The sequence below is a fragment of the Phoenix dactylifera genome, chromosome 16, assembly GCF_009389715.1.
Source record: "Phoenix dactylifera cultivar Barhee BC4 chromosome 16, palm_55x_up_171113_PBpolish2nd_filt_p, whole genome shotgun sequence".
In the NCBI taxonomy this organism is placed as follows: Eukaryota; Viridiplantae; Streptophyta; class Magnoliopsida; order Arecales; family Arecaceae; genus Phoenix; species Phoenix dactylifera.
Genome location: NC_052407.1, coordinates 13,385,267 through 13,401,776, shown reverse-complemented (window position 1 = coordinate 13,401,776; position 16,510 = coordinate 13,385,267). Strand labels below are relative to the sequence as shown.

The 16,510-nt window shown below is 44.7% G+C and overlaps 2 protein-coding genes across 3 annotated transcripts; one reads left to right on the top strand and one right to left on the bottom strand.

The window, feature by feature from the left end:
- Positions 1-2,765: 2,765 nt before the first annotated feature.
- On the bottom strand, positions 2,766-8,032 carry LOC120104026 (probable histone acetyltransferase HAC-like 1). 2 transcript variants are annotated; one of them, XM_039114613.1, is made up of 4 exons: positions 6,561-8,032; positions 6,081-6,375; positions 5,497-5,994; positions 2,766-5,244 (listed from the first exon to the last, which is right to left on the bottom strand). In XM_039114613.1, exons 2-4 carry the CDS (start codon positions 6,364-6,366, stop codon positions 5,045-5,047), a joined length of 984 nt encoding a protein of 327 aa, XP_038970541.1. In that variant the 5' UTR covers positions 6,367-6,375; positions 6,561-8,032; the 3' UTR covers positions 2,766-5,044. The 2 variants fall into 2 exon arrangements, with proteins under 2 accessions (XP_038970541.1, XP_038970542.1); XM_039114614.1 differs by having other exon boundaries at positions 2,766-5,229; positions 6,561-8,019.
- A 5,560-nt stretch (positions 8,033-13,592) lies between these two features.
- On the top strand, positions 13,593-14,825 carry LOC120104102. Its single transcript, XM_039114634.1, has one exon. The coding sequence runs from the start codon at positions 13,593-13,595 to the stop codon at positions 14,823-14,825; it is 1,233 nt and encodes a 410-aa protein (XP_038970562.1).
- Positions 14,826-16,510: the final 1,685 nt, after the last annotated feature.

Below are 16,510 nucleotides of genomic sequence, written 5' to 3'. Positions count from 1 at the left end.
TTTATTGCTGTCTGTATTCTGTTTGCAGCCATTCTAGGCTTGACTTGACTTTTTCAGGGGTGGACTCATGATCTTCATGGGTTGACTAGTCTTTTTCAGGGCTCGACTCGAGAAAGTACTTGTTTTTGCTGTGTTATGGCTTTCTCCTATGGCCATTGCAGGGTCGACTCGTCTATCCTTGGGGTTGACTCGATATATATACATATACATATACATATATAGATATATATGTATATCTATATATATGGATTTATATATACATATGTACATATGTATAAATGTATATATCTTGATAAATATATAAATATGTATATATGTAATATACATATATATGTATGTATGTATCTATACATATGTATATATATGTGTATGTATGTATGTATCTATATTAATATATATATGCATGTATATGTGTATACATACATACATATATATATATATATATATATATATATATATATATATATATATATATATATATATATATATATATATATATATATATATATGTATGTATGTATCTATACATATGTATATATATGTGTATGTATGTATGTAAATATATATGTATGTATCTATATTAATATAGATATGCATGTATATGTGTATACATACATATATATATGGATGCATATGTATATTTATGTATGTATGTATATGTGTACGTATCCATGTAAATATATATGTACATATCCATATTATTATATATGTACGCATGTATATATAGATACACACACATATGTACATATACACATACATACGTACGTACGTACGTATGTGTATATGTACATATATATGTGTGTGTGTGTATATTTGTATACGTATGTATGTATATATATATGTATGTATGTATATTTGTATATATTTATATATATATGTATGTGTACGTACGTATGTATGTGTATATGTACATATGTGTGTGTGTGTATATTTGTATACGTATGTATGTATGTATGTATGTATGTATGTATGTATATCTATATATATATATATATATATATATATATATATATATATATATATGTATGTATGTATGTATGTATGTATGTATGTATGTATGTATGTATATTTGTATATATTTATATATATATGTATGTGTGTTTGTGTGTGTATATATGTGTATGTGTATATATATATGTGTGTATGTATGTACGTACGTACGTACGTACATACAAACATATTTATATATATACATATACACATACATGCCCTTTATAGTGTCTATGTGTCAACCTGTGCATTTGTGCATGAGCCTACATGGATGTATATCAAAGCAATATATACCAGTACAGTTTGATACACAGCAGAATGAGCTTGTACCTTTTCCAATTTAAACAATGCCTAATTATCTTTTACAAATGATTTTTCCATTCCTTTGGCTTTTATTTTAAGCATAAAGAGGGCCTAATCCACAAATTGGACATGCTAATGATTAAAAAAATGTGTTCATTCTATATGGAACAAGTGATTAGAAATAAAGGTAGCTCCTAGTCCATAAGCTTCCACAGTACCACCAGTATATGAAATTTCCATAATGCTATCTGTAGTACACCAGCAGCAATGTGTTATAATGTGTAACTGCAGTCGCATACCACTCTAATTTCATTGTTATCATAATTCCATAGATGCTGAGATTATTTTGTTGTTGTTAAGCTGGCATAAGTTTGTGGTGTTCCGACAAAAGTACTCAAGCCTATACAATTTACATATTTAAACATTTGTAGAACGATCTATAACCCTGGTTTCTAATGATTACTTGATATATTCATATGTTTAAAATATATCTACAAATTAATCTAAAGCAATTAAAAATTTGTCTGTCTTCAAAAAAAAATGAATAAATCACCAAATGAAACTATTACAATATACAAACTTGGATATCGTTTGGTGTCAAGGTTACACCAAATGTCAACTTTGCACAGCATGGTAGAAATATCATGCTGGACATTAACACAGGCATGATATGCAATAATTTGAAAATAATCTGCCTCGTGATCAACCAGTATAAAATCAATAGATCTATGTGGATTACCCATGATCTGAAACTAACCAGGATCAAATGCCGTTTCCATCTTTGCATTTATAGTTCGATATTGGCAAAAAAAACAAATTTTTTTTAAAAAAGCATCATTGACTCTTTTGGCACTAGGTGAATTGTGTAATCCTCAAGTTGGTGAAGTTATGCACTCTACACCAACCAGAGCATCTGACCATGCCTATTTATGGGTGTTGTTAGTATACAGTTAGAATACATGCTACTCCTACAAAGAATGATCAAGAATACCCCTGCAATTTTCCTAAACAACTGGTGAATATGTAAAATATTCCTAAAGTATATAAACCCTGTCAACCGGCATGCAGTATATGTACCTCCTTAGGTAACGAAAAATATAATATTCCTAATCAATAAGTTAACTGACAATCAAAAAGTTATAATAGATCCTATATACACCACATGTAGGCCCATAGTTTTTATTTCAAATCAATAATTAAAAGATAAGGAAAGAGATGAACAAGTGTTTAAACCATATTGAGCATCTAAAGATTAGTACCTCTAGGTCTAACCTCATCCATCATTGCATTTCAAATCCAATAGTTAAAAGGTTTGTAACGCAATGAATAGTATCAGCTTCGTTCAAACCTTATTCACTTAATATTCTAAAGGAGATGCTTAGAATGTAAAAACATTACACTTGTAGCATAAACAAAAATACACTATTAGTAAAACAGCTAAATAGTGTGCATCATGTATGGATCAAAAGGTGTGTCAACAATCAATAAGGTATATTTCTACTTACCAAAAGAAAGAAAAGAATTATTTAACAAAAAGCAAGAGAAAATTGAAGTAACTTCTTTATCATCAATTGTCTAAGAAAAAACTAACAATCGCTTAACATCTACTTTATGAGTCAAATGTTGATTCATTGATTTTGAAGTCCGAGCCTATGGAGAGTAGGCAAGCCAACCTCTTCCCATCTTTCTTCAAAATCCCACTGCTCCACTTCTTCCTCACCATTACCAGCACTATCTGGCCTTTGTGGAAGCTAGGCCCTTTGATCCCTTTTCGCATTCTTTAATTTTGGTATCTCTCAAGAAAGTAGGTTGTTTGGGTGCCTACCTCTCAAAGAGAAGATTCAGTGATCTCTTCTAACAAAAAAAGCGGGATAGTTGCACTTAGCTGCACGATGGCTCCAAAATGGCCATCAAATGAGCCAGTATTTTATGGTCCATTTGCATAGAACTACTATCCATGACTCAATGAGAATTACCGAGCTAGCAAATCTTTACTAATTAAAAATGCATGAACCTGATGCTAATAATAAATATGCTGCATGTTACAAAAGTAATCTAGAAATATTTTAAAGTGCAAAAGCTAACCTGACCAACCCATTGCCTCAGACTAACAATATGCTTCCTAACTTGTTCTGAGCAGCTCAGTTAATGAAACACCTTTTATCTTTGGCTTCCCTGATTTAGTTCCAGCCATTGGATCTGTTTGTGGATCATTTGCTTCCTGCTTAACTTCAGTCTTAGCTTGGTCAACCTCTTTTACAACCACCAAAGTTTCTTGCTTGGCATGACTATCAACATCATTTGAGACACCATGATCTATATCGGGTCTCATGGTAGGCACATTCCCATTGATACCATTGCCAAACATGGATGAATCTTCATGCACAGAGCCCATTGATGTATCCATTTTCCCTCCTATAAACTCAGAATTAGTAGGCATTGTCACATCAGTCTGTTCACATTCTTGTGCCTGTTCTACTTGCGAGGCATGGAGTTGGTTTGGAGGAACACAAATAGGAGAAAATTCGCTCTTGGGAACAACAGAAGGGGATATATGTTGTGCACTCATGCGTTTCAGCAAAGAATGGTGATCATCGGAATTTTCAACAGCTGTTTTGTCTCTCTTCATTCTTTTAGCTTCTGCCACATTGATGCCTTTACATGAGCCATGAGTCTGGCTCACCAAACCAGGATCAGGTAGAGAATGGGCACGTGCCTTTCGATTTGATACTATATATTCACGTACAGGAATGCAGGAAGGACAATTTGTTGCTTCACAATTACAGAAATGATTAGCAAGTCTCTTAGAAACTGAGCAGCGTGGGTATGGACATTCTTTCCTATCATATTTATCCAAATGCTTCACTAGATCTTGAACTTTTATGCAGTAAGGTTCTTGACATTTTCCTTGCCGAGCTGAACACCAACGAGCATGGTACAAAAACAACTGCCACCTCAGCTGGTTAAGATAATTTCATTTTTGTGTAAAGTTTTCAGGTCCACAGGTCACTCCCCTCGAATATTGTGGCACTGTAGCACTTACTGCTGGAGCAGCAGAACTGGTGAGACACCCCTCTGATGATATATGAGGTCGTTGAGCTTCATCTTGTCCCGCTGATCTCTGCTGAAGTTCCTCCTGGATGTGTTGTTCAAGTGAAGACTTATCTGGCATGTGGTTTATCATCAATGATTGGGGTTGCCATTGAACCGGCACGAGTACCTCTGGTTGTGATCCACCAGAAAGGCAACTAATCTCATTCTGAAACTCATTATCCTGCTGGTGTGGATGCAATAATTGCTGTGAACCCCGTGACAATGAGGCATGAAGACCCTGAGAGCCAGATAAATGACCTGGCCATTGAGCACTTTTCAGATGATCATCAGCAGACTGCAGGTTTTGACTCTGTAACTCTGGAAGGTGAATTTGTTCTGTGCCTTGTGGAAGCAATGATTCATTAAGGGATACAACTGCATGCTTGGGCATTAGCTGTCCATAGAGATTGGAAGGCATTGAAAACTGCCTCAAGGTATCATTCTTTTGCACAAGCTGTTGCTGCTGCTGGCTTTCTTGATGCTGTTGTAGCTGATGCTGATTTTGAGCAAACTGTGCATAAGGCTGATTAGGCTGTTGCTTAAGTTGCTGCATTTGTTGTTGTGATTGCAGTAAATTTTCATGTGTGGACTGATTGGACTGGAAGTTCACCTTTTGTGAATGATCCAACATTTGAGGTCTTAATATATGTGGAAGCTGTTACATTGACAGCAAACTTGCATGATCGGTTAGCAAAGCAGAGTTGATTCTATTCAAATTCAGGTTATTTGTGGCAGATAAAGTGGATGACCTAGGTCCATAAATGCTCCCAGAACCAGCTAAATCAGTTCCCTTCATTGCATAACCATCCCCTGCCATTGGTAACATACGCTGGGACAATGATGCTGTACACAAAGACACAGCAACATCATCACAATTAATGACAACTAATTAGCCAACAGGCCACAAATGATGAATGTACATGAAAGGTGGACACACATGCAGACCTGTAGACTACAAAAACAGTAAATCAGCATGAAACTCAAAAAATAGAGGCGGATAACTTAAATCGCACACATAAAAGCAAGAATGCACATGATTTACGCACCACAGACAGAAGGGGTGATGCTGTAACTTTAATAAAAAAATTAAAAAAAAGTGGATATAATTACTTGGGATCCTTTGTCGGTGATGTTGCTGATCAAAGTGCTGCGGTATACGTTTTGGAGAGCTACCATAATGAGCTGTACTAATGTGGCCCTCTGATGCCACAAGCCCATTTCCCAGCTGCATGTTACTCCCAATTAACCCTAACCCACCATTCATAAGTCCATTTGTAAACCCATACACTGAAGGCTTCTGCTGCAAATTAGACCTCACTGCAGCACCAATTGGGCCTCCAATATGATGCAATATATGGCTGTTTTGACTTCCAACATACTGCTTTGGTTGCTGTGACAGTGGAGCCACACCGGACTCAATGCTGGAAAGCCCAATTCCACTGGAGCATCCAGAGTTCATGGACACTGCCTGTAGATTACTAAACCCAGGAGTTGGTACCATTTGACTTAGTTGTCGTGGGATACCCATTGAAGCCATTGATATACTGTTTCCACCAGAACCAAAGGCAGCATTGGCAGGTGGGTGCTGGTACCCATTAGATATTGGTCCTAAACAAAAAGGACACAGTCATTGTCGCTGCAAAAAGAACAAAAAAATGAATAAGAGTAATCAAAGAACAAACAACTAGAATTACCATTGGATACATTGAAGGAGGCACCATCAGTTAAGCCATTTCCAGTTGGTAATAAGTTACCCATGTTGGCAATGCCTATACCAGCACCACTGGCTGTAATATCAGAGTTTTCTGCTGCAGAAGAAACTCCAGAATTTGTGCCGCCATTATGGGGTATACCAGTTGTTGGAACCATTGTATTGAGAGAAGAGGAAGATGTGAAATTATGCAACAAAGGGCTGTGGTTTGGTAAACTCCTCATTATCAATTGCAAATGGTGCTCAACTGGCTCCATCACCATACTCATGTAATCTTCCTGATCACAAAGATAGGCATGTTTAGAGGCAGTTACAGAAGTTAGCAAGGCAGTCAGCAGAAATACTGCAAATAAATTAAGAATATCTAGGTCTTAAAACACAAAGACATGGGTTAAAAACACTTGACTTTATAAAATAATTGTTGCACCAAAGCAAAGAAATATTGATACAAGAACAAGAATACCTTCTAGCAGCATCCTTAAATATGCACTCTTCCAACAGCCTTGCAAGTTCTGGTAATCTATGCAGCCAATCACCGGAAGAGGGATGACTTCTTCTTCCAAGGTAATCGTAGCTGTGTGCACTCGATCATTTAGGGTGGTCAAGACAAATAGTAAAAAAAATCACTCTTTCATTATCCATAGCACTAGATATTTAGCAGCAGATTAACAGTAAAGGCTCTAGATGTATATTATGTGCCTAAAGGATGAATGCAGCTCAAAATATCAAACCTTGACTTCTTCAATGTTTGTCTAGAGCATGGTCTGCCGTACCGGTCTGTACCAGCCGGTACGTACTGGTCCGGCCTGGGACGGGTACCGGATCAGCGTGGAATCCGGTACAAGTAGCTTATCATTGGAGAACCGGATTCTAGGAGAACTTTGGAGGGTCATTCCAGAAAGCATATGAAATTAGTTTAGTGAACAATAACATAAGCTCCCTTCTCAATTCATCTTCTAACTTTCATGATAATCCATTCTCTTGCCCAAAGTTGAGTTAACCAGGGATTTCACACCCCGGTATTGAGAATTGACTCAAGTCCAGTAGCATTTAGTCTGGGTGGTTTATGTCAAGCTTTATAAATATGAACATGCTTTGCATATTAAGGTTTCACAGGTACATTTATCTTATCAATTAATGTATCACTATTTTCTGTTTATCCCAAAGACTAGCATGGAATACTATAATAGAAAAGGCAAGAATTTGAAAGGAAAGTTATAGTAGAAGTAATATACACAAATAGAGGCATACCCCCTGAAGAAAAATTACTTATAAACAATGATAGACATGACAATTTTTAAGTGCATGAAGTTTCCATCTCAGATAAAGTGGCTAGTTATTGCAAGTTGTCATTCCAAACAACTCAGCAACTCAGTTATGGCAAATATTAGTGAAACAAGACAGAGGAATAGTGGCAAAATCAATCACTTCTCTCATAATGGTAGGTAGAACTAACTATGATGCAATATTCATATTGGCAAGCCTCTACTGTTGACAGAAGCACACTGATGAGGAATCTTTGATCAGGCCACAACCTGTTGGTGACAAAGATGCAATAATGTTACCTAAGGATGGGCGAGAGAGAGAGGGAAGGAAAGGAGAGAACATAAGAGGGGGGAAGACCATGACAAGGGGTGGCAAGGATCCCATATGATAAAAAAGGCCTCAAGAGGTGTTTTTTTCATCCCACGAGGATCGGGCCCTGTATTTCAGTTCTTCTCCTCCCTCTCTTGCTCTTACCTTCTTCTCCAGCCCCCTTGCCGAATCCTGCCAAAACTGACAAGATTAGGGCCTGCTGTGCTGGTATCGGGCATCGTACTAGTTGCTCGGCGACATGAGTCAGTACAGGCCCGCGCCATGCCGTGTAGACCTGTACCGACACAGAAGACCGTGGAAGAGAGGAAAAGAGAGAGAGAGCGAGTGGGAGAGGGAGAAAGAGGGAGAGGGAGGGAGGCCGGCGGAGGGCCGACGCTGGTGCCGGTGGCGGAGGCCACGGCCGAGCTCCTATTTCGTTTGAAATAGGGGTCCGACTAATCACCCTTGTTTCGTTCATTTGGATCTAATCACCCCGCTGCCCGCCAGTGTACCCCCGGCCGGTAGGCACCCCCAGGCCACCTTCCAAATAAATATAGCAATCTGAGAGTGAATGCGCAATCTCTAAATCCACACCCCCTCAATCTGTCGCATCTGGGCCCTCGTCATCGGACCTCATTGATTGGCATTTGGCTGGGTTAGGCTGGGCCTCTCTAACCTTAGCCATAAACGTCAAGCGGGCTCCAGCCCAGATCTGTGGTACGCCTTGGCCCGCGATAGAGACTTGCTGAGAACAAAGCTGTGTGTGGCCAGTGAGTGACTGATTTGTGTGCTTTCCACTTACAGTTTAATTCATTTATCTTTGACAGCAAAAACTTTCTTCTAATGAGGAATCATGTCTTGTAATTGTACAGATAGGAATTGGTCTAATTGTATTGCAGCAGCTAAGTGGAATCAATGGCATCTTATTTTATGCTGGCGCTATTTTTAAAAATGCTGGTATGTCCAAGTAATTTAAATTTGATATATCTTCACACCTTACAGTACAATATACTATTTATTCAAATTTATGTCTTATGGAGCTATTGCAACTACGGTTTTAAATCACAGTGTGATGGGGGTGTCTCGTAATGACAAAATCATTTTGTTCTTGTGAGAAAATAGGAACTGGGATGGGGTTAGGACTGAGAACCCACACTAGGAAATAACAATAAAGAGAAAAAAAGGAAATGAAAGAATAGAAAGGAAGGAAAGAAGAAGAAAAAGGAAAGAAAGAAAAGAATGGAAAGAAAAGAATGGAAAGAAAAGAAACAGAAATCAAGGAAGGAAAGTGATGGCGAACCACTGTAGGGGAAAGAGGGAAAGAGAAAGAAGAAGGAAAGGAGGAGGAAGAAGAGGTTATAGAGACATAGGAAGAAGAGAAGAGGAGGAGGAGGAAGAAGCAGCAGAAAGGAGGCTAGGATTTTTTATTCAATCATTCCATTCTTCTAATTAATGAGAGGGGTGGCCTTTATATAGGCCTTACATCAGGTCAAACAATTGACGACATACCAAAATTGGACCCTCATTCCGTTGACTAAGTCAACCGATTGATTACATACCAAAATCGATCCAATCACTCGACCCAATTACATGACTTAACAGTAACCCAATTAACTTGACTAAAACAAAAGCAAATAACCAAATCAACTCGACCAATAATAAAAGCAACTAACCAAATTAACTCGACCAATAATAAAAGCAACTAATTGACTCCATTATTTGAATAAGGGGCTCTGATATCCCATCAACTCCTCCCAGATGAAAAAAATTCGACCTCGTCGAGTGCAAGTCTGGCCGAAAAAATTTCTGCAGGCACGATGAAGGTGGTGCTGTTGGGACCAAAGTTGGTGAAAAAGGTGAACACATACATGACAATGAAGCCGATGTGGTGGCCCGGCATGGTCCAGTGGTTCTAGAGGATTGGGGAGGGAAAACCAAGCTGATGGAGGGCAAGTGTGAACAGGGTTGGGAAAAGGGGGGGTTTGCAGTGTGAAAGAGGTTTGGGGAGGAAGGCTGGTTGGACTTAGGCCTATGGAAGGCCTTGAAGTGGTGGGCGGGCCTGTTGAGGCCCACGCTAGAATGGCCCGGGTATTTGGGCCCGAAAGGCCTATGGCCTGATGGCCCGAGGGTCTTGGTGGGTCGCGGTCAGAGAAGGGGAAGGAGGGGGTCGGTGGGATTGGGTGAGTGTGAACACGGGGTAGGGGTGAAGTGGTTTTGGGGTTTTGGTGGAGAGGAAATGGGGGACGCCGGTGGTGAAGAAGAGTGGGGTGGGGGGGGGAGTACACGATGGCCAGCGGCATCCGCCGTGGGTGGCGACGGATTTAAGCGGCAACAGTGGCAGAGGATGGCGGCGACGTCATTGGCGGAGGTGAAGGGCGGAGCAAGGTGGAGGTGGCATTGCGCGGCGGGGTGGTGGCATTGGAGGATAAAACTGATGGAGGCAGAGGAGGACGGTCGCGGAGGGGAGCAGCGGCGCAACCCAGGGCTTCAGTGGCATGGGCTTCGACAGCACGGAGACGCTCGGGCTTCGGCGGCACGGTGAAGGTGGTGAGACAGCGACGAGCGGCGGAGCACGGCGGCATCGGGTGGTAGTGAAAAGAGGATGCGTTGGCGGGTGGCGGCGTCGACCGGGGCTCGGTGGGTGGTGGTGTCGACTTGGGTGTCGATCGGAGGGGAGGAATAGGTACTCTTCGCTTTTTTTTTTATAACTCGGATCTGGTTGGATTCGGGTTGTCGGGCGTGACCCACTCCGATAACCTGTTAATTTCTCCCATGTAACGCACATGCATTTTTTTCCAACTGAATTCGGGCTAAAAGATGGTGGGTTAACGGATTTGGTTCTTACCCGTTAGTCTGGTTTTCTTCAACCTCCCAATGATTTTAGGAGAGCACCTTGAGCTTCACGATGCTAGCGGCAGCTAGGGCTCTAGGACCTGCGGCGATGGGCGGCAATCGGTCATGGACTCCGGTTGGCGATGCTTCCGGTGATGCGTCACCGACAGGGTCCTCTCCGGGTGGATGCACGCGCGGACTTGAGGAGAGCCGGACCCTACGACTCTCTGCAGCGATGAAGTGGGCGATAGGGCGGCGCGGCAAGGGGCGGCCGATCACGGTAGCGAGCGGCTCTTCTCCGGGTGGTGCGGCACGAGCGATGGGACGACGAACCGGGCTTTCTCGGTTCCTCACGGTCGGCGTGGCAGGCGCGGTCGATCCGGCGGTGGTGGCGCGAGGGGCAGCTAGCGGCGGTCGGCGGTGGCGGGACGACCGCAAGGGGTGCTGCGTGGCGGAGGCGAGTGGGGGTGAGGGTGGCCGCGGGTGTGATGGCGGGTGGAACGAACTGAGGCAGAGGCTTGAAGAGGCTGCATGAGCCGTTGAAGAAGGGAGGGTTGTGTTGTGTGGGCCGGATGAGAGAGGGTGGGATCGGGAGTTATGGGCAAGGGGGTGGGTGCATGGCGAAGGAGGCGCCGGTCCCCTTTTCCCTTTTTTTCGTGTGGAAGCTGAGAGAGAGGAAAGAGAGAAGGGGAATAAGAAACTGGATCGTGGCTTTAGCAGCAGGGGCAAAGCTGGGCTGCTCTGATACCAAGCTGATGGCGGAGGAGGCGCCGTCGCCAGGGAAACCAGCGCCGATGGTGGGGCCGCCTGATGGAGACCTCAGCCCGCCGAGCCTCAATCCGGAGCAAATGGCCGAGCCCAACCATGGCCAAGTCCAAGTAGTAGCCAACATTCACTGCTTGGAGGTATGCCCAAGCAGTGGACAGCAGCCGGCCCAACCCTGCGCAGGCCATGCACAGCGCCGGCGCAAGGTTCCGGGCCAACCACAGCAGCTGCGCGCGGCCAACCGCGCGCCCAGCCCGCAGCAGCCGCGCGCAGTGCCCTGCGCGCGCTCACAGCAGCGCGCAGACCACTGCGCGCCCATCCAGTCCACGCGCGGCCAACCGCGCGCACACCGGCCACAGCAGGCGCGCGGCCCTCCGCGCGCGTCCGCCCAGTAGCGCGCGCACCCGCGCGCGCCCGGCCAGCAGCGCGCGCCCGACCTTCAGTCGGGCCGGCCAACGCCCCAGCGCCAGGCCGACCCGAACCTCGCCATGACAGGATCCAGGCGAGGTTCTGGCCAGAACCTTGCCTCCACCAAAGTGGCCCGGTGCACTGCCAGGACACCAGCCCACGCCGCGCCAGCATCCAGCACACGTGCAGCACCTGGCTGCACGCATGCCACTGAAGGGCATGGTCATGGGTGATGTCCAGGGGCACCAGCCCGTGCGCGCGCACCTAGGCACGCGCGCACAAGAGAAGAAGACCCGAGCGCGACAAGTCCAAAGTCCAGCCAGCCGACCAAGTGGCCGAGCTCAATCCAAACCAGCGGGTCAAGGGAGGCAGCCAAGCTCCAGCCCGCGCACATTGCGCCCAAGTCAGCCAAGTGTGGGCCAAGCCGACACACAACAATTGGCACATGTGCGCCCAACAAATAAAGCAAGAATCAGGCCGAAGTCCAAGTGGCGCCCGACCGAGCACTGCAGCCATCAAGACAAGTGCGCCCGACCTAAAACAGCAGGCCAAGACACATGGCAGCACAGCCAACCAAAGCGCCCAGCTAGAACCGGAAGGAACACATGGCAGCGCGCCCAGTAGAAGCGCCCCACCAGGCGCGCGGCCATAACTGGCCGCGCCACATGGCAGCAGCCCCAGCAGCGGCGCCCAAGCATCCGCCCGGCCAAATCCCATGTGCGCCAAGGCAAAACCAAAGGGGAAGCCAGCAGGCTTTCCCATAGAGATTGGGCGAGCAGAATCATGGGCGGCCTAGATGCAGCAGGCTGCCAAACCGAAGGCCAGCAGAATGCCATGTCAAGGATCCGCGTGAAGGGGCAACAAGCACAAGGCACAACTTCAGCCCGACAGCAAGCCAAGCATTCAAGCCACAGTGGACACATGGCAACCGGCGCAAGCATCAACATGAAGACCTTCCTTAGAAGGTTGGAATTCAAATTCAAACCGAAGCCGGCCAAGCACCTCATGAAGCACATGGCCGAATGCATTTGAATTCAAATTCAAATGAATTTGGCCAAAGAAGACAACTCTTTGAATTTCGAAGGCATTCCGCCAACAAGGCATTAGGCCTATAAGTAGAGGCCATTAGGGCCGACCATGGATCTTATCTTATCATATCATATCATTTGACATTTGAGTCTTGTAAAGGGTTTCATCCCTTAGGTCCCTTAGGGGTCATTCGGCCGAAAGGCTTGGGCTAAGGAGGAGAACATCACTCCCCTTAGATAGTTCTTAGGATAGGCAAGGACACTTCCCGTCCCTTGGCCAACCATTCCTTGTAATCTGTTGTCCTCTTGGAATTGAATCTCAGTTTCTTCCCCACATCATTGATTCATCTCCCTTGCCGTATCCCTTGTGTGGACTAGCATTGGTAAGGGCCAAAGACAACAAGAAGAGCGGCGTTACCCACAAGTCGGTTCCAAGGCACAAGCCAACCGAGCAACTACATCATTTGGGCGATTGGGCCGGGGATCGGGACCGCAAGTCCCCGGGTACCCAACACTGGTGCTTTCATTGAGAGGCTTCTTCAAAGAGATCGTCGGGAGCTCGACTAGTTGAGACCCACGGAAGGTCGATCTCAAGTGGTAACGCATTCTCTTTCGGATCTACATTGTTCATTGCAATTCTTATGAGATCTGAAAATTAGATCTATATTCTTCATTTTGTATCTTGTGAGATCTAGTTGGGGTTTTGAATTTAGTTTGAAATCTTGTTGGGTTGGGAGCTCAAGAAATTTCTACATCCTTGTACAACCCGAGAGGGTATTTGCATTTGCTTTGTAACACTACTCATTGGAGGGCTGGATCATCCTTTGGGTGACGGCCATAGGAGGTTTGGAGTGGTTTTCACGAGGGAAAAAAATAGAAGAGTTGTAATGGAGTCGGGAGGAGATTCTAACAACCAAAGATTGATGGAAGCCATAGAAGGGAGTAGTGCTAGGTTAGGCAATGTCTTAGAAAATGTGATGGAGACATTGGCCGCCATGAGAAGGGAGAGCAATGCTAATGCCGAGAGGCTAGAAAAAAGATATGGAGAAAGGGAAAGTAAGGGTAGTGATGGGCTCCGAAATGAAAGAAGAAGGAGAGGTAGTAGAAGTGAAAGAGAAGAACAAACATTTGAAAGATGGGCCGATGGTATCCAAGAGGAGAATCGGCCAAGAGAGTATGAAGGAGAAGAGAGTGAGCCCCAAAGAAGTCCTCTACATCGAAGGCCTTATGGCCGGAGAGATCGAGAGGAAAGGAGAAGAAGAGAAGATGATGATGTTAGGGTTTTGGATCATCATGAAAGGATCCGGAAACCGAAGATTGATTTTCCTACATTTGGAGGAGGTGACCCATATGAATGGTTAGATAGAGTGGAGCAATACTTCCTAGTGTATGAAATCCCTAGGGAGGAGAAGGTGACTTTAGCTAGCTATCACTTAGAGGGGAGAGCCAATAGGTGGTGGAGGTGGCTAAGGAGCATCTATGCTAGAGAGGGAAATCGACTGGGATGGACGGAGTTTGTAGATGAGTTCTTGAAGCAATGGAGACCATCTCCGACCATCAATCATCATGGCCAATTGGCCAAATTGAAGCAAGAAGGCAAAGTGCAAGATTACATCGACCAATTCCGCCAACTTCAAACAATGGTGGAAGGGTGGTCCGAAGAAGCACTCCTTGGCACATTCGTGGATGGGCTCAAATCATGGCTTTCCAAGGAGATCAAGCTCAAGCAGCCTACACGACTTCAAGATGCAATGAGGATGGCCGAAATCCTAGATCAAAGTAGCTTCCATGACCGGCGGCCAACCAAAGAACCATTCAACCGCAAGGACTCCAAACCCTTGCAAATGAAGCCTCAAAATTCTGCAGCAACCTCCAAACCACAACATCATGAGGTTAGAAAGCTCAACCGAGAGGAGTTGCAAGATTACATCAAGAAGGGCCTATGCTTTAAGTGTGGTAACAAATGGGAGAAAGGCCACCAATGCAAGCCCGGCCAATCCTTCGCCATCCACCTTGTAAGCAGCGAAGATGAGGCCGATGAAGGTGCTACATCATCCTCCGAAGATAGCACCATTGATGAAGAGAACTTTGAAGCCGAAGCCACTAGATCCGCCCACTAACATGCTGAAGTTTCCTTGCATGCACTATCCGGAGTACAACATCCATCTACTATGAGGATGATGGCATGGATCGGAAGACATGAGGTATCCCTCCTTGTTGACAACGGGTCTTCACACAACTTCATCAACCCGGATGCATTACATAGGATTGGACTCAAGGGGGCAGCCACCGAACCCTTTGATGTGAAGGTTGCAAGTGGGGATCGACTACAATGCCAAGCAATTGTAAAAGATGTTCGACTTAATGTCCAAGGAGTCCGCATAGTGGCTGATCTACATGTCTTACAACTAGTTGGCCTAGATGTGGTTCTAGGCAACGCATGGCTTCGAAGTGTGGGAAAGGTAATCACCGACTACAAAACAATGACAATGGAGTTCAAAATCGGCACCAAAAAGAAAGTTTGGACAGCACTTCATCCCAAGGAGGTTCGGCCTTGTGAGGCCAACATGCTAGAAAGGCTATGCCGTGGGGGAGCTTTATGCCTCGCCGTGGTTATGGCCAACCAAGGAGGGGCTCGGGGGGACCTCAACTGCAGCCAATTGAAGACATGAATGACCTTCCACTTCAAGTGCGCCAACTTCTTGAAGCACACCAAAAAGTCTTAGAGCAGCCGACCAATCTTCCACCTCAACGTCCTTTTGATCATCCAATCCGGCTCAAGGATGAAAGCAAGCCCATCAATGTACCCCCTTACCGGTATGCTCACTTCCAAAAAGGTGAAATTGAAAGGCAAGTTGAGGAGATGATGAAGCAAGGGTTAATCCGCCCAAGTACAAGTCCATTTTCTTCCCCGGTCCTCTTGGTAAGGAAGAAAGACGGATCTTGGAGGTTTTGCACGGATTACCGAGCTTTGAATGAAGCTACAATCAAAGATCGTTTCCTTATACCCACAGTGGACGAAATGTTAGATGAACTCCATGGCGCAAAATACTTCACAAGATTGAATCTAAGAGCCGGCTACCATCAAATTAGAATGAGAAAGGAAGACATCCACAAGACGGCCTTCCGCACACATTCCGGCCACTATGAGTACCTTCGTCATGCCATTTGGCCTATGCAACGCTCCATCAACCTTTCAAGCGGCTATGAACAAGGTATTCAAGCTTCACCTCCGGAAATTTGTGATTGTTTTCTTTGACGATATATTAGTCTACTCCAAGTCCAAGGAGAAACATATGAAGCATTTGGATCAAGTCATGAGTATCTTGGAAGAGCACAACTTCTACATCAAAGCTTCCAAGTGCGCCTTTATGCAAGAAGAACTTGAATATCTTGGGCACATTGTTTCCGGCCAAGGCGTGAGAGTGGATCCACGTAAGATAGAGGCCATGACCGATTGGCCTTTGCCCAAGGATATTTCTGCCTTAAGAGGATTCCTAGGCCTCACCGGCTACTATAGAAGATTTGTAAGGGACTACGGCCTCATTGCCAAACCCCTTACCAACATGCTAAAGAAAGATGGGTTTGAATGGACTTCAGCCGCAAAGCAAGCATTTGAAGAACTCAGGAGAGCCATGACTCAAACCCCGGTGCTTGCCCTTCCAAATTTCAGCCAACCATTTCAAGTCTACACGGATGCAAGCAATGAAGGTATTGGTGCGGTCCTAGCACAAGACAAGAGGCCGTTGGCCTACATTTCTAAAGCCCTCGGTCCCCAAAAGAAGGCATGGAGTACCTACGCCCG

Excerpts from the sequence above, each read along its gene's own strand:
- LOC120104026 (XM_039114613.1), bottom strand. The coding sequence starts at position 6,366 with ATGAGTATGGTGATGGAGCCAGTTGAGCACCATTTGCAATTGATAATG. Across the intron at positions 5,995-6,080 it reads CTCCTTCAATGTATCCAATG|GACCAATATCTAATGGGTAC; the intron begins GTAATTCTAGTT and ends CTTTTTGTTTAG. Across the intron at positions 5,245-5,496 it reads TCACCGACAAAGGATCCCAA|TGTCTTTGTGTACAGCATCA; the intron begins GTAATTATATCC and ends ATGATGTTGCTG.
- LOC120104102 (XM_039114634.1), top strand. The coding sequence starts at position 13,593 with ATGGAGTCGGGAGGAGATTCTAACAACCAAAGATTGATGGAAGCCATA.